Here is a 23,310-nt window from a genome sequence, read left to right as displayed (position 1 = left end):
CGATTTTCAAAGCATTACCCCAAGTGGTTTATCTGGTAGGCGTGGCAAGCATAATAATAATAATAATAATAATAATAAATTAGCTAATCTCGATTGCGTAATTGTTACACACTGTTGATTTTTTCGCTGTATCTTCCTGGTTTTTAGCTCGATTGCTTTCAAACCACAAAAGGTTTGAGGTTCAATAGTTAACCTATTCACCCACCGATTTTCAGCTTCTTCCCATACGCGGTTTACCCTGTAGGCGTGACAACATATTGGTGTTATTTTTCGTGCATAATTGCTCATAACTCTTAGCCTGTTTATGGTATTCCAGCCAAAGTTAGTACAGAGATGCGCCTTTATACCCCCCTTCTGTGTGCCAAATTTCAAGGCAATCGGATAACGCGTTCGCGTTTTATAGCAGTTTTTGTAAGTGTGCGAAAAGAGGAAGAAAAATAAGAAGAAAAAAAAACGAAGAAACTAAACCAATTTTTGAAGTCGCATATCTCAGGAATGCCTGAAGCGATTTCGCTCGAATTTGGAATGTGGAGTGCTGAAGGTGGAGGGAATGTACACAACAAAATTTGTCTTGTTTCATCAAGGCAACACAGAGCTACGGAGGTGCGAAAATTGCGTTTTCTTTCTTCCTGTCAATATACTCACGGGGTTGCGCGCCGGCTTCTTGGGCCGCACGACACACTACCGTGTGTCTTGATATACCTCTCATCACTGCATTTAAACCTCTCTTAATGACACCTGTGATTCAGCCAGGTAATCATGCAACAACAGCTTTCATAGAAAGAAGTCACTCTCTTTAATCTAACAAATCTGTACTCTATTCCTTACCTATAAACTAAACTTTTAATACACATTACTATATACCTTTCAAATTCAATGTATTTTTCAATAACACGATCTTACCTGTCTCATTAGTTAACACAGTAACTCTATCACTAGCTTCACTTGGTGTTAAAGTAACTGCTAACACATAAAATGTGTAATTAGTGAAGGGATCAAGTCCTGACACTAATAGAGAGATAGAGCCAACATTTATACCACTACCAATATCCTGTCCCATTCCTGATGAGGTCACATCACTAGAGTTCACTTCCATCACCTCCATGCCATCACTACTACCATACACTACAGTGTAATAGCGTAGGATCCCATTAGTGATACTGGGCGGATCCCAGGTGACCTCTATTGTAGTAGAATTGACTGCCAAAGCTAAAACATTCTGAGGTGGGTTGGGTGCTGTGAAGACACAAAGAAATACATGTAGTGACACTTACATTACAATAATAAATACTACCATATATGTTCTACTGTATATACTCACAGGAATTAAATATCCACTTGTACAGGCTACTCATTACTTTTTATTTCTATGATCCCTACTTGACCTTAAAATTCCAAAATTTTGTTTGTACTTGTTTGTTTCAAACAATGCAAGACACAAATGGCACAGTACATTAAATTACAGGTAACCCAAGAATCTTCACACCGTATCTTCATCCTTTTTACACTATACAAATTAATGGATTTCCCATCACTGCAGTGATACTTTTCAAAAGAATAAAAATTAAAGTGATTGATTTTAATAAAGTTACCTCTGAAAGTTACCCACTGTTAATGGTTTGTATGTACATACGTACAGTGCCTTACAGATAGTAATCAGAAAGGAAATCGTTCATAAAGCAGTACACAGATTTCACTGCAACTGTGTGATAATTCTACTGAGTGAATGTTGTATTTTAGTACTCAATATTAATTCAATCAATGCTAACTTCAAAAGCCAAGCACACAATGAGCGTACAAGATGAAGCATGTTTATCCAGTATATAGACTCTAGTATACAGTAACTCATGATTCCAACATTTATTTAACCACCTTAGAAGTTAAACATACCTAAGGTGTGTATTCCATAGCTTGGGATGAAGTACTTGCTGAGCCCCTGTGTGTTTTTGAGCTTCTGTGTGTTTTTGAGCCCATGGATATGTAGTAAGACTTTTTAAAAAGTGCGATTAAAAGTTCGAATGTGATGGGTGAAAATTACTGTAATGATGTTAATATCAATCATTTTTATAGTAAGTGCGGCTATATTATGCTGTTATTAATAAGTAATAGACAATACATCTTTGCAGTGATTACTTGATTGACGAATTGGATTTCAAATGTCATTTGTGACCGTGTCTGGGAACACTGGTCTTATTGCCAATTTAAAAGTATCGAAAAACACCAGTTTTAAATATTCAGAGTGTTGTAGCATACGAATGGTGGTAGCTAAGCATACCAAATTTTCACATGTTTTACAACAATTTATTACCTTTCAGATCATCCATTGAAGAAGTAGTCAATAGCTAAGTTTCCTGCCATTTTAGATAACTTTTTAACCGAGGTTGGCTATACAGGAGAGCTCCAAAAGGGGTGGGAGGCAGGGGGCCTGGAAGGCGGGAAAAGTGCTGTTTAAATTTTGAAGAGTAACGTTTTGGGATGAATTAGGCCAACTTATGGGCCATTCATGGAACAAAACTGGCTAAAATGAAAGGAATTTACAGCACAGGTCATTGTCCAATACCACGGAGCTGCACAGCCACACACAGCCATCTCCTGGTTGGCCAGGGCTCCATGAAGACCCCAAACCACTTGTACAGCTTGCCACTGTGCTTTAAAAAAGCAGCTGGCAAAAGCAGACTACTTTACTCTGGTTGACTGTGACAGTGAAATTTGATAGTGCATTCATAAAACTTTTGTGTTTGTGTGAAAAAACAAACAACAAAAAAACAACTTCCTAATAAGACCAGTTTTTGCAGATCCAGTCACATTTGTTAAAAGAATAAACATTTTTTTACAGTTTGGTGTTACATGTATGGTGGTAATTTACTAACCATCTTCCAATGTCCTCACTGTACTTGTAGCATTATCACCTGCTCCAGCACTAGTGTTAGCATAAATGACCATTGTGTACTCTGTGTACTTGTTGAGATTATTAATTGTGTCTTCAAATGTGCTATCATTATATGTTATCATAAAAGTGTTACTATTATCAGTATGAGAGTAGGTCACAGTGTAGCCTACTATAATCCCATTAGTGACTGATGGAGAATTCCATGATAATTCTATCATTGTAGAAGTTGTAGCATGTGCTAGGAAGTTGGTAGGAGCTTCTGGAACTATAGCACATACGACGTACCAATGTAATTACACAAGTGATAAAAGAAATATCTTACCATCTTCATCAGTTCTCACACGTATTTCAACACTTGATATTCCAACATGGACAAAATTAGGTCTCTCATTTTGGTCACCAAAGGAGAATGCTCTAACACGAAAGCCATAGTAGGTGAATGGTGTCAACCCTGACACTATAGTAGTCTGGTTACTAGTATCATCAATAGTGTCTAAGGTGATGTTTAGCATCATCATCTCATTATCTGGTATTGATGAATAGAGAATGGAGTAACCTCTGATCTCACCATTTGGTAACTCAGGATATCGCCATGATAACTGTACTGTAGTTGAACTGAGTACCATTACCATAAATCCTACTGGTGGGGATGAACCTAATATAGTATGATGTTAGCAAACAGTAACTATTGTATATTCAGGATTATGACTTGTGCATGCTAGCACAAGTAACTACAGTACCACTCAAATGTAACGTTGCACTCGCTTGCACCGCTTGATTGCGAGTGATGAAAAAGCTTACTAATTAAAGGGTATGGCACTTGTTTCCTTCATGAGTATTCATCCCATATGAAACAGAATGAATACTCGCAAAGAAAACAAGTGCACTTCCTTTAATTAGTGTTTTTTTTTAATCACTCACAATCGAGTGGTGCAAACGAGTGCGATGTTACGCTTGAGCAGCACTATACAACAGCTATGTTACAGTATCACTACACCACAATGCAGTGAATGTACAATTAGGTTGAAACATAGATATCGAATTGTCACAAAATGTACAGTGTACCATCACACATAAGGGGGAGAAACCATCATGATTATGATGAATGTGTACAAAAAAAAAGAGACGAGTATGTAAATCCTCGGACTAACATGTGACCACAGATCTGATCGTGGTCATGGCAAGGAAAAAAAAGTGTAACTACATGCATATGTACATACATACATACATACAGCAAAAAATATAAGGTAACTACAACACACTGTAAAACATCTCTAGAATGACTTCAAGTTTTCAGTACCTTATAGCAATATGTGACCGGATCTGCGAAAACCCGACATAATGGTCTAAATTTTCAGTATTGGCTATTGATTGCAATGCATATAATATTTGTGTAATTAAAATAATTTCGTAAAATTTTTTAATGCTTTGTTCTTTATGAAGAAAGGGTGCAATGATAAAAACATGGGTACCATATTATTCGCTACTCAAGCATAGTTCAAAAATATTTGTAAACATGCTAACTTGAGCATGTACAAGCATACCACAACACATTACTGCATGCTTTCCTACACAAACTGCCCTTCCACCGCACCTAACTCTATAACATTACGGCATGCGGCCACAACATATTACAACAACACATCACTTTACAGACCAGTTATACAGACATACATACATATACATACAACTCTTTGGGGGAGGTAGGGCAACCGAGGTATGATACACTAGCACAAATAGGCAATGAGTATGTGTTATCACTGTCACAGCAAACTTTACATAATACATCCAGTATGACTTATGCCAAGCCAGCAGCAGCAACATTCAGCAACCACATTGCAAACATACAATTATAACAAGGATTAGCACATTCAGTTGTGACACATTAAATTTAATGACAGGTAGCATTTTGTGATAACACACACACAGCCTTGGACTAGGCAGCTATTGACTTTAATTATTCAGCAATTTGTGCCCAATTTCCCCCAAAGTAATTGTAAACAGTTACATGAAAATTGACAAAAATGTACAGTAACATAAGTACATAAATGTATATGATGCAAGCACAGATATAATGCATCAATTAATATGGTAACTACCATTATGGAGTATGTATCTGCAACTTGTATATTATTATACAGTGAATATATGCAACAACATATCAACCAATACTATACCGTGAGACAACATCATTGCTTGTAATGCAAAATAACATGTAGGTCGTTAACTATCAATAATGACAAATGAGAATGTACGAAAGGCATAGAATAACTTGTGTGTACAAGCCAAGTAATAACGAACAATGAAGGTTAACTATGAGATGAGTAATGTGTGTTATTGTTGTTATACAGTTGCATAATACACAGTCACAATGAAACGATGAGTGTTCATACACAACAGTTGTTAATCATGCCAGAACAACAGCCACAACAAGCACTACATTCACTGTGCAAGCAATTGGAAAATATAATTTATTGCTTGCCAATAAATTGAAGTTAACATGCCTGGTACACGCTGGTTGTTAACATAGCGTATAGACAATAAACCAGAATAACAGGCTGTCAAGCTGGATGTAATCTTTCTAAATAGGTAAACAGCTTAGCGAGTTATCTTCACATGCTACACTGTCTCTCGTGAGCCGCCACGTTGTCTCAGTGTGATATTCTATCACGTGCTACATTGTCTCTCGTGAGCCACCACGCCGTCTCAGTGTGACATTCTCTCTGTTTAGAAAACTTTCCAAGAGACTATCCCGGATTTGGAGAACTTCAGTAACGTCGTTCTAAACGTGATTCAACCCCTTGTTCGCTCCCACTGAAGTCATCGCCGTCACCTGCACTGGTACGTGCCGAGCAAGTACTTGAACATAGACTCCGTCAGTGAAGCTTCTATTTCGATAATTCTACACGTCTCTCCGAATTCACGTATGTTTGTTTTTTGTTTGTGTTGTTGTTAATTAAGATGTGTATTTGCTAACTTCCTCATAGTAATTACCGCCATGCCAGCAACACGCCGCAACGCGTCAGAGGAAACTAGCCCCGCCACGCCTTATAGCCTCGCCGGCGCATCAAAAACTCAATTGAATGCTCTAACCGTGGCTGCCCTAAAATCCCATCTGAAACACTTCAAGTTACAAACTCTAGGAAATAAAGCTGCTCTGATCGATCGCCTGCATTCACACTTGCAAACAGATGCCGCCAACAGCTCACAAGGGGAAGGCCCACAAGAAGACTCCACCAATACCCACCAAATAACCACCGCTAATAACTCAGGAGGAAATCCACCATCCCGCCCAGGGAGTGTCACCTCTGCTTTGCCACAGCAACTCCTTAACCAACTGACCAGTATCCTTCAACCAACCCACGACACTCGGCCCGCAAGCACTAGTGACACGCATGCTGCTGGTAATGAATCAGAAGCGATAGAGGACGACCGCCTGTCAGCTGCCTCTCTTCCAGTTCACTCAAACAATCCAGTGTCGCTGCAAATTGCAGCAAGTCGCACCCCAGCCCACGTTACACCAGTTGTCAACTCTACTTCAACAAGGGCACCCCATCAGACCCTGTCACTCCCCCAACCTTCTTTACCACCCTGCCCAACCAGGATACAAGAGAAGATAACCAAAGGTGAGTACATTGACTTCACCACTCTTCTACCCAAATCCATGTTTGGTGCACCAGAGCCCCAGTCCCAGACTCTTACACTACAGCTAAGCCAGTCAGGAGACAATGTCTCCATTCAGCCCCCAGCAAACACCAAGAAAATAACATCATTTGGTGCATGGATGGAAGCGTGGAATGTGTATCTAGCTTTCCGCATATCTTTTAACCCCTCATGTGCTCCATACTTGATCGCTTATCAGCGAATTATTACCTCCGCAAACACAAATCATCCCCTACATGCCTGGCTTAGTTACGATGCAAAGTTTCGTACCAAGGCTGCTACCGACCCATCGTTACGATGGGATGTCCGCGACATAGACCTATGGCTTGAGCACTTCCCTGGTACATCAGCTCAACCAAACCGCTGGCCATGCACTCATTGTGGTAGTACCACTCATTATCCCAACCACTGTCCTTTTCGTCCCTCTCCTTCACATACCCATGGAGGACAACATCCAGCCCCTCCTAACACACAGCAGCACGCTCCCGCTTTCTTCCAACAGCGCCCCACCCCATTCCTTGTCAACACATGCCGTGACTTCAACAGGTCATACTGCCACCGTGCAAACTGCAGATTTGCTCACAGATGTGAGAACTGCGGCGGGCCCCACTCGGGCAAGAGCTGTCCTTCAAAGGACAGCTCCGCCATTTTTAAACCACTTCCGTGGACTCCACTACGACCGTTCACCCTTGAACGTGAATTAAGTAACCATCCCGACAAAGTCTTCGTCAGACAACTTATTGATAACTTAAGACTTGGCTGTACAATTGGCTACACAGGCCCCCAGTTCACGCACCTAGCTTTAAATTTAGAGTCTGCTTTCCAGCAGCCCGAAGTCATTGATGCAACGCTCAAAGAGGAGTGTGAAGCCGGACGAGTCCTCGGTCCTTTTGACCAACCACCCCTCCCCAATTTTCGCACCTCGGGTTTAGGTCTTGTGCCTAAACATGATGGGGGTTGGCGAATTATATACCACCTTTCAGCACCTTTTGCACAAAGTATAAATGATTTTATTGACCCAGAATTATACTCACTATCCTATTGCACCATAGATGATGCTTACGCAATTCTTAATAACCTAGGTCCAGGAGCACTAATGAGTAAGATAGATCTTAAGAATGCTTTTCGCCTAATACCAGTTAGACCGGAGGACTGGAACCTATTAGGCATTTGCTGGCGACAACAATTCTTCATAGACACCTGTTTGCCTTTTGGCCTTAGATCTGCCCCTTATCTCTTTAACCAGCTTTCAATAGCCATCCACTGGATCTTGCACCATTCATACGGTGTGCAACACCTGCTGCACTACCTTGACGACTTCTTTACTGCTGGGCCAGCAACCTCACCTGTATGTGCACAAAACTTACAATCAATGTTCACATTGTGTGAAAAAATTAACGCCCCGATTAAACTGTCCAAAGTTGAAGGTCCTACTACCTCATTAACCTTCCTTGGCATCCTCCTAAACAGTCTCACAATGGAAGCCAGTATTTCAGATGATCGGAAACATGCTTTAATGGATGAGCTACGTTGGATGAGACAGCGGGACAAATGCACTCAGCGTGAGTTGTTGTCCCTTATAGGAAAGTTATCCTTCTGCTGCAAGGTGGTCCCGGCTGGACGTATCTTCTTACGCAGAATGATTGATCTCAGCAACACTGTGTCCCACCTACATCACCGCATTAGCCTGACAACTGAAGCATACCTGGACTTGCAATGGTGGCTAGATTTCTTACCGGAATGGTCAGGCACAAGCCTTATTTTAAATACGAGATGGATACCTTCGCCAGCACTACATCTCTACACTGACGCCTCTGGACTGCATGGATGGGGAGCGTACTGGGATGGTAGGTGGCTCCAATCCCATTGGTCAACCCTACAAGGTAAGCAGGACATCACATGGAAAGAATTATTTGCGATAGTAGCAGCAGTCCACACATGGGGTTCCTTCTGGTCCCGACAAAAAATCCTCTTCCACTGTGATAATCAAGCTGTTGTTGATATCTGGAGCAGGGGCTCTACTCGTGCACCCCATCTCATGGCTTTGGTCCGCTTGCTGTATTTTTGTGCCAGTAATTATAACATTAATGTATGTGTGATTCATGTCCCCGGTGTTTGCAATAACATAGCTGACTCCCTCTCTCGTTTTCAGATGGAGAACTTCAGAAAACTAGCCCCAGAAGCCAACTTACTCCCAGACCGCATCCATGCATGGCCAACTCAAACCTTCACAATCGCCTCCTGCAATGCCGGTATCATGGTATTGCCGAATCTACCAGAAGAACCTATCAGTCAGGAATAGCAAAGTTTCAGTCATTTTGTAGTCAGTACACCCTTATCTCAGTTCCAGCATCATCACTGACACTTCAATACTTCTGTGCTCATGAATCCAACCTTGTGTCTTATAAAACCATCAAAGTCTACTTAGCAGCCATCCGCCTATTCCACATAGAGCAAGGTATGTCAGACCCTACTGTGGGCGATCTATTACAGCTAGTATGCAGAGGTATTCGACGTCTGCAAGGTGACAACCAGCGTACCCGCTTGCCTATCACCGTGAATATCATGCATACCCTTAAAGAGCAACTATGTCAATCACGCTACACCATCCACGAGCAACGAATGCTATGGGCTGCATTCACCATGGCTTTTTATGGCTTTTTAAGGGTGAGTGAATACACTAACCTCCGCTGGTGTGATGTTACGCTCTCTGTCGATCACATTACCATCACCCTACACCAGTCCAAGACAGATCCGTTTCGTCGCGGATGCACAGTTAAAATTTTTAACACCAACTCTTCAACTTGCCCATGGCATGCCTTTGATCGTTATCGTAAGCTTTCTGGCGATGTGGCCCCTACTGCCCCTGTTTACCAAGCTGGCAGATTCCGTCCTCTGACGCGTGCAGCTGTCACTAAGTCGCTCCGCCAACTCCTCCAGCAAGCCGGGCTTAATGACTCTCAATTTGCTTCTCACAGTTTCCGGATCGGCGCAGCTACTACGGCAGCAGCCGCTGGACTTCCAGCATGGCTGATCAAAAATTTAGGTCGATGGTCCAGCAATGCCTACCTCACTTACATCCACCAGCAACCATCATTAACATCCAAGATTTATGAACTGTTGTCTCGCACAGATGCCTCTGGTCAACCAACATGGGAACCAGACAGTCAAGCTGCCTAACAATGTACTTGACAAATTGCTCCACATGCACTATATTGTATCATCACAAATGTCACTACTTCAATCATTAGTTCAAATATGGTATTTTCCATGCAGCTACGCTGGGGGCAACTGGGGGGATTTTGGGGGAATTTGGGTGCAAGTAGCGATATTACGTACATACTATCTTAACTGACGAGGTAGTGCAAAACTTATTCAGACTTCTGCACAGCTTTACCCCTCTGCGCTGGCTTACAATGTGTGCGTGTGTGATTGCAGTTGTCATTTGCATGATTGCATGCGTGATTATTGCATGCGTGTTATTTGCATGCGTGTTATTTGCATGCGTGTTACTTGCATGCGTGTTACTTGCATGGGTGTTACTTGCATGCGTGTTATTTGCATGCGTGTTATTTGCATGCGTGTTATTTGCATGCGTGTTATTTGCATGCGTGTTATTTGCATGCGTGTTATTTGCATGCGTGTTATTTGCATGCGTGTTATTTGCATGCGTGTTATTTGCATGCGTGTTATTGCATGTGTGTACGTGGATCATGATGCTGTTGCTGCACGCTTAATAACCGTGTGTTCGCATGACTGGCTTATACCAGGCTGCATGCGTGTTCACTCGTTATATTGCTTGTGTGCTATTGTCAGTCCCCTCAGTTGCCCCTAACCCAAATTATCGTTTGCTAAGCTACCGCTAATTGGGGTTATGTACTTTAAGTATTGCTATTGTGTAGTGTTAACTGTGCCTTGCTGCGTGTGTTCTCGTTACAGGTACCCCCCATGGGGGGGCGAGTGCCAGCCCGCTACATGATGCTCGGGGGTGGTTGGGTGGTGAGAAGCGGGCATGGTGCTCGCCTCCCCGTGATGTCAACCATCATCACCCTAAGGTAACTTGTGGTACTACGCAGGTGAGGTACCGTAAGCTGCTATATAGGTATCAGTGTTGAAGTGTGATCTGATGTATCACCCCGGAGCAGAAGGTGCAGGGCTGGCTTCATGCTGTATAGGCTTTGGCGACAACTTGAGTGCCCGGCACTTCTGCACCGGGGCGATTGGGTAATAGTACCAGAATGCGTGTTAAATATAATTTATTGCTTGCCAATAAATTGAAGTTAACATGCCTGGTACACGCTGGTTGTTAACATAGCGTATAGACAATAAACCAGAATAACAGGCTGTCAAGCTGGATGTAATCTTTCTAAATAGGTAAACAGCTTAGCGAGTTATCTTCACATGCTACACTGTCTCTCGTGAGCCGCCACGTTGTCTCAGTGTGATATTCTATCACGTGCTACATTGTCTCTCGTGAGCCACCACGCCGTCTCAGTGTGACATTCTCTCTGTTTAGAAAACTTTCCCACCCTCCCTCCCCCTATTCACATGACACCTCATACTTACGGCAACTGAGGGGCAAGCATAGGGTGCAAGTAGCGATATTACGTACATACTATCTTAACTGACGAGGTAGTGCAAAACTTATTCAGACTTCTGCACAGCTTTACCCCTCTGCGCTGGCTTACAATGTGTGCGTGTGTGATTGCAGTTGTCATTTGCATGATTGCATGCGTGATTATTGCATGCGTGTTATTTGCATGCGTGTTATTTGCATGCGTGTTATTTGCATGCGTGTTACTTGCATGCGTGTTACTTGCATGCGTGTTACTTGCATGGGTGTTACTTGCATGCGTGTTATTTGCATGCGTGTTATTTGCATGCGTGTTATTTGCATGCGTGTTATTTGCATGCGTGTTATTTGCATGCGTGTTATTTGCATGCGTGTTATTTGCATGCGTGTTATTTGCATGCGTGTTATTTGCATGCGTGTTATTTGCATGCGTGTTATTGCATGTGTGTACGTGGATCATGATGCTGTTGCTGCACGCTTAATAACCGTGTGTTCGCATGACTGGCTTATACCAGGCTGCATGCGTGTTCACTCGTTATATTGCTTGTGTGCTATTGTCAGTCCCCTCAGTTGCCCCTAACCCAAATTATCGTTTGCTAAGCTACCGCTAATTGGGGTTATGTACTTTAAGTATTGCTATTGTGTAGTGTTAACTGTGCCTTGCTGCGTGTGTTCTCGTTACAGGTACCCCCCATGGGGGGGCGAGTGCCAGCCCGCTACATGATGCTCGGGGGTGGTTGGGTGGTGAGAAGCGGGCATGGTGCTCGCCTCCCCGTGATGTCAACCATCATCACCCTAAGGTAACTTGTGGTACTACGCAGGTGAGGTACCGTAAGCTGCTATATAGGTATCAGTGTTGAAGTGTGATCTGATGTATCACCCCGGAGCAGAAGGTGCAGGGCTGGCTTCATGCTGTATAGGCTTTGGCGACAACTTGAGTGCCCGGCACTTCTGCACCGGGGCGATTGGGTAATAGTACCAGAATGCGTGTTAACAGCAATATCTATCGCACTAAATATTGGTCGTAAACAGATGAAACAGTCATATGCAACAGACTAACAAAACATCGATCATACCAAGCGTGATATTCATACATAGCAAATGCTACATTAGTACACTGTAACCACAAAACATTCTCGACAGACATCTTCTGTAATACCAAGCTCACAAATCGTGAACACACAGCAACAACACAGGCCGTAGCAAGCACGGCATATGTACACAACAATTGTCAGGTGCAACAAACTCAACATTCATATGCAACAGACGTACATATTTAGCAAACATTGATCGCAATGAACACTGATTGCAACAAACATTGATCATAACAAATGCAACATTCATACAAAACAGACATTCATACACAACAAACACTGATCACAACAAATATCGTTTGCAGCAAATACTGGTTGCAGCAAACTCAACATTCATATACAGCAAACATTGATCGCAACACACAGAACATTTATACACAACGGACATTCATACGCATCGAACATTGATCGCAACAAATGCAATGTTCATACACCACAGATATTCGTACACAACAGACACTGATCACAACAAATATCTGTCGCAACAAATATCGGTCGCAACAAACTGAACATTTATACACAACAGAAATTCAAAGTAGAAGACATTGATCGCAACAAACTGAACATTCATACACAATGGACATTCATACGCAGCGAACATTGATTGCAACAAATGCAACAGTCATACACAACAGACATTCATACGCAGCAAACATCGATCGCAACAAACTGAACATTATACACAATGGACATTCATATGCAGAAAACATTGATCACAACACACTGAACATTTATACACAACGGACATTCATACGCAGCAAACATTGATTGCAACAAATGCAACGTTCATACACCATACACCACAGATATTCGTACACAACAAACACTGATCACAACAAATATCGGTCGCAACAAATATCGGTCGCAACAAACTGAACATTTATACACAACAGAAATTCAAAGTAGAAGACATTGATCGCAACAAACTGAACATTCATACACAATGGACATCCATACGCAGCAAACATTGATTGCAACAAATGCAACATTCATACACAACAGACATTCTTACTCAACGAACGCTGATCACAACAAATACCGGTCGCAACAAATATCGGTCGCAACAAACTCAACAGTCATACACAACAGACATTCATATGCAGCAAACATCGATCGCAACAAACTGAACATTATACACAACGGACATTCATATGCAGCAAACATTGATTACAGCAAAAACACAACATTCATACACAACAGACATTCATACACAACAAACACTGATCACAACAAATATCGGTCGCAACAAATATCGGTCGCAACAAACTGAACATTCATACAACAACAGACATTCATACGCAGCAACATTGAGCGCAACAAACGCAACATCAATACACTACAGACATTCATACGCAACAACCAACAATGGCTGCAGCAAGCACAACATGCATACACAACTAATGCATTAATACACCACAAGTATGTACATTCACAACAGTCATGTTTTGCAACACGGGCACCACAGACTATGAATGGCCATGACAATGTCTACAGACACACCATAACAGATGAATAAAACCTCAATGATAACACAAACAGTTTTGATGATAGCCTAATGGCATGGCCAGTTAATTTCTACATCCCACCTCGATTGTAAGGAGAAAAAAATGCAAAATAAGGTCAGTAAAGTTTGAATAGGTATTTTGTGGTAGCAGTTCTGTTAAACGCCGAACAGCGATGTAGTGGATAGTGGGAAGGCAGTACTCTGAAGGGTAATAAAATATAATATTTTTAATTTTGATTAACACGTGTTGAACTCTACATTTCAACAATCTCTGTAGTGATGCAGCAATTGCTTTGTCATCTGCAGTATTGATGGGAACAATAAATGTGCATGTGGATATTGCTCCTTGAATGCGGTAAGGACTTCTAAATGTGCAATCTAGGTTAAACTTGGGAGGCAGTTCTAATGTGACTGTAGCACAATGAGAAATTTTAGAGTAGATGTCGTAATGGACTGCCTGTACAATGAAAATGTACGTATACTTTAGGTGACAAGCAACTATTATTATGATAAATTGGCATCATGGCAGTGAAAATTATACATGCACTGTGGTATGTGATCCAATGGGTTGGGAACAATGTTGACTGTAGATATGCATATTAATTGTTAGCTATTAATGCACAATTGTGAAGAATGTAGAATGTGCAACATAAGTATTATTACAAGTGGAATTGAGTAAAACAGCACTGGTTAACTGCTCGCCATCATGTAAAATCTCACTGGGCTCCTCGTAAGATGGAGCATTTATGCATTATATTTTAATCACTTATGGTACACTAATGAAAACAGGTGAAGACCAATTCCCACTGTCACCTCCCAGGCTAGAGTGGGAGTAGTGAGTATTGTATGTGTCATGCTGGAGGTGGCACTAAGGGGGATCAATGTTATATTCAAACTCTCAGAATGATGGATACAAAGTGCAACTATATGCAGCTGTATGCAAGAAGGGAAGAGTGATAGAGAAAAAGTCAATGCTGGATTGGAATAGTGACAGCAGTGATGAGTCAGTCCTTTACTGCTAAGTTTCAAGTTCCAGTGGTAACGTTAACATCTAAGTTTAATAAGCTACATAAATGGCATTTTAATTGCTAGTTAAATGTATGTGTGCACTTTCATTTTGCAAATGTGTTACAAGTAGTCCACAGCTATGGGTTCTCATTTCACCTTGCATGGGACTTTGTTCCTGGGAAATCCTATAACTTTGCCCCTGCTGGAGTGAATCAGATAAAGGAGAACCTATACCTGTAGCTTAAAGCAAAGCACAAACACCATGAGTGATGATAGTTGTGAATAGGACAATGAAAAAATCTGACGTACAATATATTAGAATAACTTTCCAACAGTTTTGTCAATACAGTCAGCATTTATGGTGAAGATACATTAGGCTATGGGGATTAATGTACCCTAAAGTGGTAAGTCCTGGTTGTAGTGGTTTTTGTTTTTTGGAAACAGCCCGATTTTGCTGCAAAATTTCCCTTCCTTATCATATGTAATTAAACTGGTGTCCAACCATGCCTATCATCACTTTGGCATTATATTACATACTTTGTTACACCACTGTGTTCTTTAAGCATTTAACTACCTTGTACTAATCTTTAGTAGGCAGCTAACAACTGCTGGGCGGCATCGAAACTGGTTCAGTACCTAAAGCAAAGCGTGGCTTTGAACATGCCCACAACCTTTGTAATGACCGGCTAGCATGGCTCCACATATATATCAATACAAGCAGTCTCACAAGTGGGCGTTGCTCATGAAATAAGCTGGCCAGCTATAAGACTATCAAACTGTGGCTGATATTATGATCCTAGAGTAGTGGGCATGGCTCCATGAAAGCAGCAGGTACAGTGTTGTGCATATCTGCTGGCTGCTACACACACTGGGTCAAATGGGCGTGGCTTTACGTATGTCTAGCTATAGCCTATAATCCGGGGACATGGCTCATGAAGGAGCAGGGCTGCAGCATTATGAAACATTAAATTATGAATGTATATATATATATATATATATACATATATATTTGCATGAGTAGCCTGTTGAAATGGCATGTCACTCTAAGCATTGGATGCCATTAATTTTTGCGGAACCTGGAGTTCTTGATGTAACAGTAACATTGTTACAGAATAATGCGTTATTGTGGTAGGCTACTTACCTTAATTGATTTGTGTGTTGCTATGTGGGAGATGTAGTAGAAGCCTGAAGAGTGGTAATTAGTACGGCAGTTTCTCGGTTACAACAAGGGCGACGCACAGGCGACCTTAACCGCGATGGGCTTGTTTTAAGTTTGAAGGTGAAACACTGTTATCAAATAGCTTTGAGTAAATAAGCGGCTGCGAGCTACCTAATAAATGGGCTGGAACCCATGTTTGCCTAACAAATTTGATCAAGTCGATCTCAGGCTGCCCGTGAACAACCCGCACATGTGATTGCTTGAATACGTGAGCTATTTCAACCAACAAGCTCTATTCGCTATCGCGACTCACGCGCAAGCCTCATCCTCAAGCAATCCGAAATCAACTGTAGTCCATGCAGTCTTTGGGAGGCCGCCTACACATGTGAACGTAGGTCGCATGGATTCTTTGCTGTTGGCTATGCTTCATCTGCGCCACAATCATACTGAATAGTGTATCGTGAGCTTTAATTCCGTTGAACATAATCTACCAGCTAGCTACTAACGAAGATACAGTATAATGTAACTTAGCTGGTTTCACGCTGTAGCTATCCGGCAGGTCAGTGGATCAGTCTCATGTGCACAGGGATCATCAATCAAATTTTGATATCGTTAACTTCACAAGCTTAGATCCTTTACTGCCTGAGGAATATTCGAGGATCATTGACCCTGGTAAAGCACCAAACAATCATAACGTGACAGTAATAATAATGATGAGCAAAGCCTGACCTGTTACTATATTAGGATTGTGGAATTTAATTATGATGTGCACTTCTGCAATCAGGTGACTGATGGTCACACATGGTGTTACATGTTGACAACTCACCCAATGGAAGTTAGCCTGTTAACTTTTGTTTGTTGCTAGGGCAACAAACTACATTTTCGTAGAATTACTCTAAAGGATATGTGAGTTATGGGTGCTTGTTTACATCATGTTGAAGCGGTCGAATGCAATCGATTTTTCTTTACCGATTTTATCTCTGTATGTAGTGAAGAAAGGTAGTAGGAGAAACAAACTCACATATAATGGACTCCCCTATTCATGGCGAACATGATAGTGCAAGTTGCAACTCTGTACTACATTGCGTTTGTAAGTTACAGTCGTTTTTGTAAGCACCTGTAATTTATTTTCCCAATACTTGATGTACAAATCAATCTTTCTGTTGCTGCTACTTTGTAGGGCTGTAACTCCAAAAGTTGTTGGCATACAAGGCTAAAACATGGCCAGAGCATGCACTTGGCTAAGTAGATTATTAGTATAGAATTTGAAAAATGCGCCGGTTTTTTTAGATCCGGTCACATATACGTATCAACCACAGCAGTGGTGAATTTATGCTGTTAGCATTTTAAAATAAAACACTGTGCTGTATACATACAGTACAACAATACCAAGTATATAAGCTAATTTAAGACTAACGAATTCTTACTGTATGGATCAGTTAGAATACTGAAGGTATTAGTCAATTCTCCAGCTCCAATTCTAGTATATGCCCTTACAGCCACACCATACGTTGTGAAGGGATCTAGTCCACCAATAATAACTTGATAAGAAGTGTTTGTGGTCACATCAACTGGTATACTGATAGCATCTGTATCAAGTATGTTACCAACAGAGTAGAGGATTTCATATGATGTGATAATTCCATTGGTTACATCTGGTTCAGACCAACTGACAACTATTGCTGTGGAGTTGATCTCATTGACAAATAGACTAGCAGGAGGACCAGGTGCTGTAAAGCAGTAATTTTAATAACATCAAAAAATCAATCAGCTTTTGTGTTAATACAAGTACTATGGTTGCTTAGTGAATGACAATTATTATACACTACACCTATTAAAAGCATTGAAAAACCAAGCAGTACTGTACTTGGAAATGCAAAAGCAGTGCAAAAAAGAGTCATACTAATAAAACACTCATCCATATACCCAATAAATGGAGAACTGTAACATAGTGGTTACATGTGTTTGGCTGTATGAATAACTGGCAAAAGGTATGGTAAATAGAATGATTCTAAATGTAAAACAATGGAGTGGCTTTAGGAACGCTCATAATAGACATCGTTCACAAGCCTGATAGTCTAAATTCTTAATTCACTGTTTACAGAGAATACAGTACATATGATTGCACAGGCAATATTACAGTCTAAATTTACAAGAATTACTACCAAATTGTAACGTACTATCTTCATTAGTTGTTACAATAACAATTACACTACCATCACCCTCAGCAACAGTAGTGGCAAACACTTGAATCTGATAAGTAGTGAATTTCTCCAACATGTTAATGATAATTGAAGTGTTGACAGTGTAGGTATTATCAGCCACACCTCCAGTAGTTAACTCAATACGATATGATCTCACAATACCATTGGGTGATATTGGTGGCTGCCAAGTTACCATAATAGATGTGGAACTGATATTATATGCTGTGACTTGTACTGGAACACTTGGAGCTAGGAAGAACATTTCTATGATAATACTATGCATTTTGATTGGATTGGAATACTGACCATTTACTGATTGCAACAAAGTTCTTGTATTATGCATTTTAATTAAACAAAGTCAATTCACAAGGCATAGAACTAAACATTCCAAAGTTAGTGATATTCAGTCCCTTACAGATAATCTGTAATTAAGATATACCCCTCATCATTGCATTTAAACCTCTCTTAATGACACCTGTGATTCGGCCAGGTAATCATGCAACAACAGCTTTCATAGAAAAGAAGTCACTCTCTTTAATCTAACATATCTGTACTCTATTCCTTACCTATAAACTAAACTTTTAATACACATTACTATATACCTTTCAAATTCAATGTATTTTTCAATAACACGATCTTACCTGTCTCATTAGTTAACACAGTAACACCATCACTAGGTTCACTTGGTGTCACAGTAACTGCTAACACATAAAATGTGTAATTAGTGAAGGGATCCAGTCCTGACACTAATAGTGAGATAGAGCCAACATCTATACCACTACCAATATCCTGTCCCATTCCTGATGAGGTCACATCACTAGAGTTCACTTCCAACACCTCCATGCCATCACTACTACCATACACTACAGTGTAATAGCGTAGGACCCCATTAGTGATACTGGGTGGATCCCAGGTGACATCTACTGTAGTAGAATTGACTGATGCAGCCATGACATTTTGAGGTGGGTTGGGTGCTATATTTAAGAGTTCAAAAATAGAATGTGCTCTGTACAAATACAGTAATAAACTGTGCAATTACACTTTTCAGACACGTCAACCTTATTGCTTTAATTATTCATGAAAACATAATCCGTACACAAATTGGGGAGTTAGGAGAACGTGAAATGCGGAATAACAGAATTGTGGAATAACAAAATAAGCAAAACTTATCTTTTGCAGATTGTACAAATAGTTATATATTCTATAGCAATCATACTTTATTTATACCTTGCAACAGCTCTGCATGGCATGCCAGGGCAATGGACAAACAGCAGCTGGGCGAGCATTAAATGGGACAAGCACATAACCGATCACCCTAGAACAATCTATCTTTGCTAAACTTACTTATTTATACTCCTTAGTTGATATAGCTACAGACCTAGTTCTATTCTTAAGTTAAAGTAGCTACCCTGCATGTGCATATGGCTAAATTTATTAGAGTCACACGAGTTCAGTAGAGAAGTCCAATGGTTGTGTGTCTTTAAATGGATTTCAAAACTCTTCAGGTTTGAATAAAGAGTGTAGGTAAGTAAGTTTAGCGGAGGTAGATCGTTCTAGGGTGATTAGTTGTGTGGTCATCCCATTTAATGCTTGCCAGCTGCTGTTCTATTCATCGCCGTGGTGCACCATGCAGAGCTGTTACAAGGTAAATAAAGTATAATTACTATAGAGCATATAACTATTTGTACAATCTGCAAAAGATAAGTTGCTTATTTCGTTATTCCGCAATTCTGTTATTCCGTATTCCGTGTTTTACTAACTCCCCACAAATTGAACAATAAATGTGTTATAATATGTTCTTTACACTTAAAAGAATTCAATAATGCTTGTGAGAGTAACAGAAATTTTTGTAAGCATTGCATTAATGGCTGAAGAGAAAAATAAAATAATGAGAACTTTGAAGGCATGTATCTCAATAACCACTATGCTGATTTAGCCGAAATGTGGAATGGAAAAATGTCTAACCCTAAGAGATGTTTGCAGAAAACACGGGCTATTTCTGTTTAGGTGTTACTGAGGTATGTAGGTATGAAAATAGCATTTTCTTGGTTTCTGTAAAATATACACTTGTCTGTTATGCACCCAAACACATTGGCTTTCCTTGGCAACATGACACACTATCATGTATCTTGATATGCAAATAGGCATGAGGCTATTATGCTCCAAAAATTGAGCATTATGCTTTTGATTAGTGCTCAAAAAATCACCTATTATGCTTTTACAAATTGCCCATTATTCCCAAAATTATACCACCATAATTGGCTAATAATGCCAGTTTATTGCTGTATCAGACCATTTTTATTGATGTTTAAGCTTTAAATAGTCTTGGAGATTTTAGCTGGTTGCTGTATTAGAGTATTTCATTTCAATGTGACTGCTTTATTAGAGTAAATAATTAGGGACCTGCAATACATATTGATATGGCAATACATATTGTCATGGCAATATATCGATACAACAAATAAGTATCACAATATGATACTGTACTTAGAATATCGGCATATTGAAGTTTTCTAGTAGAACAGTCAGTGATTGCTCTATTACTGTACATGTAACAGTGATCTCCTTGTTAGAGATACTCAAAGTTTCTCTATTATCTGTGCTATAAAGTGCAACATTACAAGAAGCTTTACAAATATGTGTGTATAAGTGCTGCTGTTATGGCTAAAATATTCTTACCCAGGTCTTCTGAAAACAGTAGTTGTACTTTAAGTATAAAGAACTTCAGCACTAAGCAGTAAACAATGTGCTATAGTAGCCATCTTAATAACTCATCAAAATGTGGAGTAATCCTTTGTGGGAGCATGCATTAAAATGTTTGTGGTATCTAATTGTCTGGGTAGTGTAATAGTATCCAGGTAGAAAAGTGTTTTGTAACAACAATTCTGCTTTCTCCATGCTAAAAAATCATATCAGAACACATTTACACTAGCTAATTGTCACATTGGTATAATGCATCATTCTGTAGTTTATCAGCCGCATAAAGAAATTTGTATACGTAGTGAATGTAGAATCGGTGCAGCTCTTTAAGGTACTGATAAAAGCTGATATATCAGCCATAACTAGCCATGACCACTTTATTACAGTATCATGATACAGTATTGTATTGAACAGTTTATTGATGGTGGTACATGATACACAAAATGTAAATATTTAGTGACTGTTCTATTAGAGTTTCTGACTGTTCTATTAGAGTATCTCGATCTTTATTAACAGAATAGTGGAATCTGCAGATTTTCCTACTGATAAAACTTTATGATCACCTCAAAATGCTAACATAATTCCTGATTCCCACACATACCTATTATGCCTGAAATAAGTACCAGTGCATGGTTAATAAGTGTACTTTACATTGTCTCAGTCTACCTACGCAGAGCATTAAAATATATAATTTATCGGTCTATGAAAATGGAATTATAACTACTTCATAGCTGAAAGATATTTGGAGCAGATGATGAGAACTAGGAATTTGTAGGATCTTCCTTCATTTGAGTTAGAAGTTAAAGGGAAACATTTTGTTGATTATGCTACTTAGGTGAATGTGGTACAAAAGTTAAGTACTACATTGATATAATAAACCAGTGTAGCACCAAACAACTTATTTATTGTTTCATTTTACATACACTGTATGTTAATGCATGCAGAAAATATACAAAGATTCGTATAGCACATATATACCTTCCTCTTCTGTAGTTCCAATCACAACATCAGTTTGGTTACCACAACCATTATCAGTACATGTTGTCACACTAATAATGTAATCAGTAAATGGATCCAGTCCCATAATAGTGTACATTGTATCATTTCCATTAGTACTAATTGTGATGTCATTATAGGTCACCATGTATGTTGTTATTATACCCCCTGGATTACTGGGTGATTCCCAGTCTACAACAAGTGCTCGTAACATTCCACCAGTAGTGACAGTGACATTAAGCGGTTGAGATGGTACTAAGTGAAAAGATTACAAACATGAATGAAGAGTAACTAAATTAAATAGAAGAATCACGGCAAAAGTACCAGTGCATTCAGCATTACTAGATAACAGAGTGAAGCTACACTAAAAAGCAGCCAAAGAGAAGATGCAATGGTATATCATACAGTAGCTTACTTTGGATGTCTGCTTGGAAATCTTTTGCCTGATGTTATAACATGTTCAATGCTAAAATTAGCTCAGGTAAAAAATTTCTGCACTATCATACTATCTTTGCATGAAATTCTTGCAAAGCCTTTCAAAATTGAAATGTTTGCAAGGAAAACGGACTCTTCCTTTTATAATTCTAGCAACATTCTAGTAATTTTTGTGCATTTCTTTGTAGAATATTTCTATTTAATGTTTAAAAATTTTATATACTAGGAGAGGTTTCCTACAGCTAGCTACGTATTTCACTACTTTTAGTGCATACACAGATCCTTAAACTTTATTTTTCCATTAACGTGTTGGTTGCTGAGCCCCATCCCTCGGAGTAGTGGCAACTTCCACCATTTATTGAGGACTTTATATTATGTGCTCGTATATACACAGTCTAGAATTTTTGCCTAACTGAATACACCACTCTTCCACCACACTTAGCTCTAACATTGCCTACTTTTCCCTAATGCTAACAAATACACAAAAAACTGGAATTTTCAATCAGAGTAGGGACCATAGCACATCGATAAATAGCAAAACGTTTTGAAGGGAATATAAGGAAAAGAAATGGGAAGTCTATTTAGAGTCCCCAATATTTACATGCCAATTTAGAGCCCCAATATTTACTTGTCAAAATCTAGAGTTTGTTTTATTGCACCTTAAAATGAAAATTGTGTGTTGCATTGAAAGATTTTAGTTGCACTAAATAATTGCATTTCTATAGGGTGGTGTGACATATTTTCCAGTGATATGTGTATGTTGTCTGAACGTATATTTGTGTACATGTAAATGTTTGCAAATTAGAAATTCTACAATTGCAAGCTACAAAACACAGGCAAGCAGGAAGGCAGGCAGGAAGTACTGTATAGCAAGCTAGCAAAAAGGAAGACTAAAACATAAAGGTAGACTAAGTGCTTTGGATTTCAGATATCTACAGTTGATTATTTGAATGATAGATTGCAATACCAGCATTTTAAGGATGTCATTAGGCAGTTTAATTTTGGTATTTCTGTTACTAGGTACCACTGTCCTTAATACTTTACAATGGCTAAATAAATATGGAAATATTGATTCATACTCATT

The 23,310-nt window shown here is 39.7% G+C and overlaps 3 protein-coding genes across 4 annotated transcripts in view; 1 reads left to right on the top strand and 2 right to left on the bottom strand.

Annotated features, from left to right (window-relative positions):
* Positions 1–835: 835 nt before the first annotated feature.
* LOC136253751 (phosphatidylinositol phosphatase PTPRQ-like) lies at positions 836–19,046 on the bottom strand. The gene is made up of 7 exons (XM_066046410.1): positions 18,737–19,046; positions 18,072–18,344; positions 17,319–17,621; positions 3,213–3,545; positions 2,871–3,155; positions 904–1,236; positions 836–840 (listed from the first exon to the last, which is right to left on the bottom strand). Exons 1-7 carry the CDS (start codon positions 19,044–19,046, stop codon positions 836–838), a joined length of 1,842 nt encoding a protein of 613 aa, XP_065902482.1.
* On the top strand, positions 5,368–9,962 carry LOC136254629 (uncharacterized). Of its 2 annotated transcripts, XM_066047374.1 has the most exons (3): positions 5,368–5,814; positions 5,878–6,516; positions 8,706–9,962. In XM_066047374.1, the coding sequence occupies exons 2-3, from the start codon at positions 5,889–5,891 to the stop codon at positions 9,731–9,733; spliced, it is 1,656 nt and encodes a 551-aa protein (XP_065903446.1). In that variant the 5' UTR covers positions 5,368–5,814; positions 5,878–5,888; the 3' UTR covers positions 9,734–9,962. The 2 variants fall into 2 exon arrangements, with proteins under 2 accessions (XP_065903446.1, XP_065903445.1); XM_066047373.1 differs by having other exon boundaries at positions 5,368–6,516.
* A 1,823-nt stretch (positions 19,047–20,869) lies between the features above and the next one.
* Positions 20,870–23,310, bottom strand: part of LOC136253750 (phosphatidylinositol phosphatase PTPRQ-like) — a 41,221-nt gene continuing 38,780 nt past the window's right edge. Inside the window, exons 23-24 of the mRNA XM_066046409.1 lie at positions 21,774–22,046; positions 20,870–20,994 (exon numbers count right to left, since the gene is read on the bottom strand). Of these exons, the coding sequence (XP_065902481.1) occupies positions 20,870–20,994; positions 21,774–22,046 (398 nt within the window). The remainder of the gene's footprint in view (positions 20,995–21,773; positions 22,047–23,310) is intronic.

The sequence above is a fragment of the Dysidea avara genome, chromosome 4 (genome assembly GCF_963678975.1).
Source record: "Dysidea avara chromosome 4, odDysAvar1.4, whole genome shotgun sequence".
Taxonomy (NCBI): domain Eukaryota; kingdom Metazoa; phylum Porifera; class Demospongiae; order Dictyoceratida; family Dysideidae; genus Dysidea; species Dysidea avara.
The sequence above is the reverse complement of the archived record's forward strand: the minus strand, read 5'-3'. Positions and strand labels throughout refer to the sequence as shown.

Bases quoted from the DNA above. Each gene is read 5' to 3' on its own strand.
- LOC136254629 (XM_066047374.1), top strand. From the start codon at position 5,889: ATGCCAGCAACACGCCGCAACGCGTCAGAGGAAACTAGCCCCGCCACG. The intron at 6,517-8,705 runs GTGAGTACATTG...TCTCGTTTTCAG, and splicing joins ACAAGAGAAGATAACCAAAG to ATGGAGAACTTCAGAAAACT.
- LOC136253751 (XM_066046410.1), bottom strand. From the start codon at position 19,046: ATGGCTGCATCAGTCAATTCTACTACAGTAGATGTCACCTGGGATCCA. The intron at 18,345-18,736 runs GTAAGATCGTGT...TGTTCTTCCTAG, and splicing joins TGTGTTAACTAATGAGACAG to CTCCAAGTGTTCCAGTACAA. The intron at 3,156-3,212 runs GTAAGATATTTC...TATGTGCTATAG, and splicing joins TGTGAGAACTGATGAAGATG to TTCCAGAAGCTCCTACCAAC.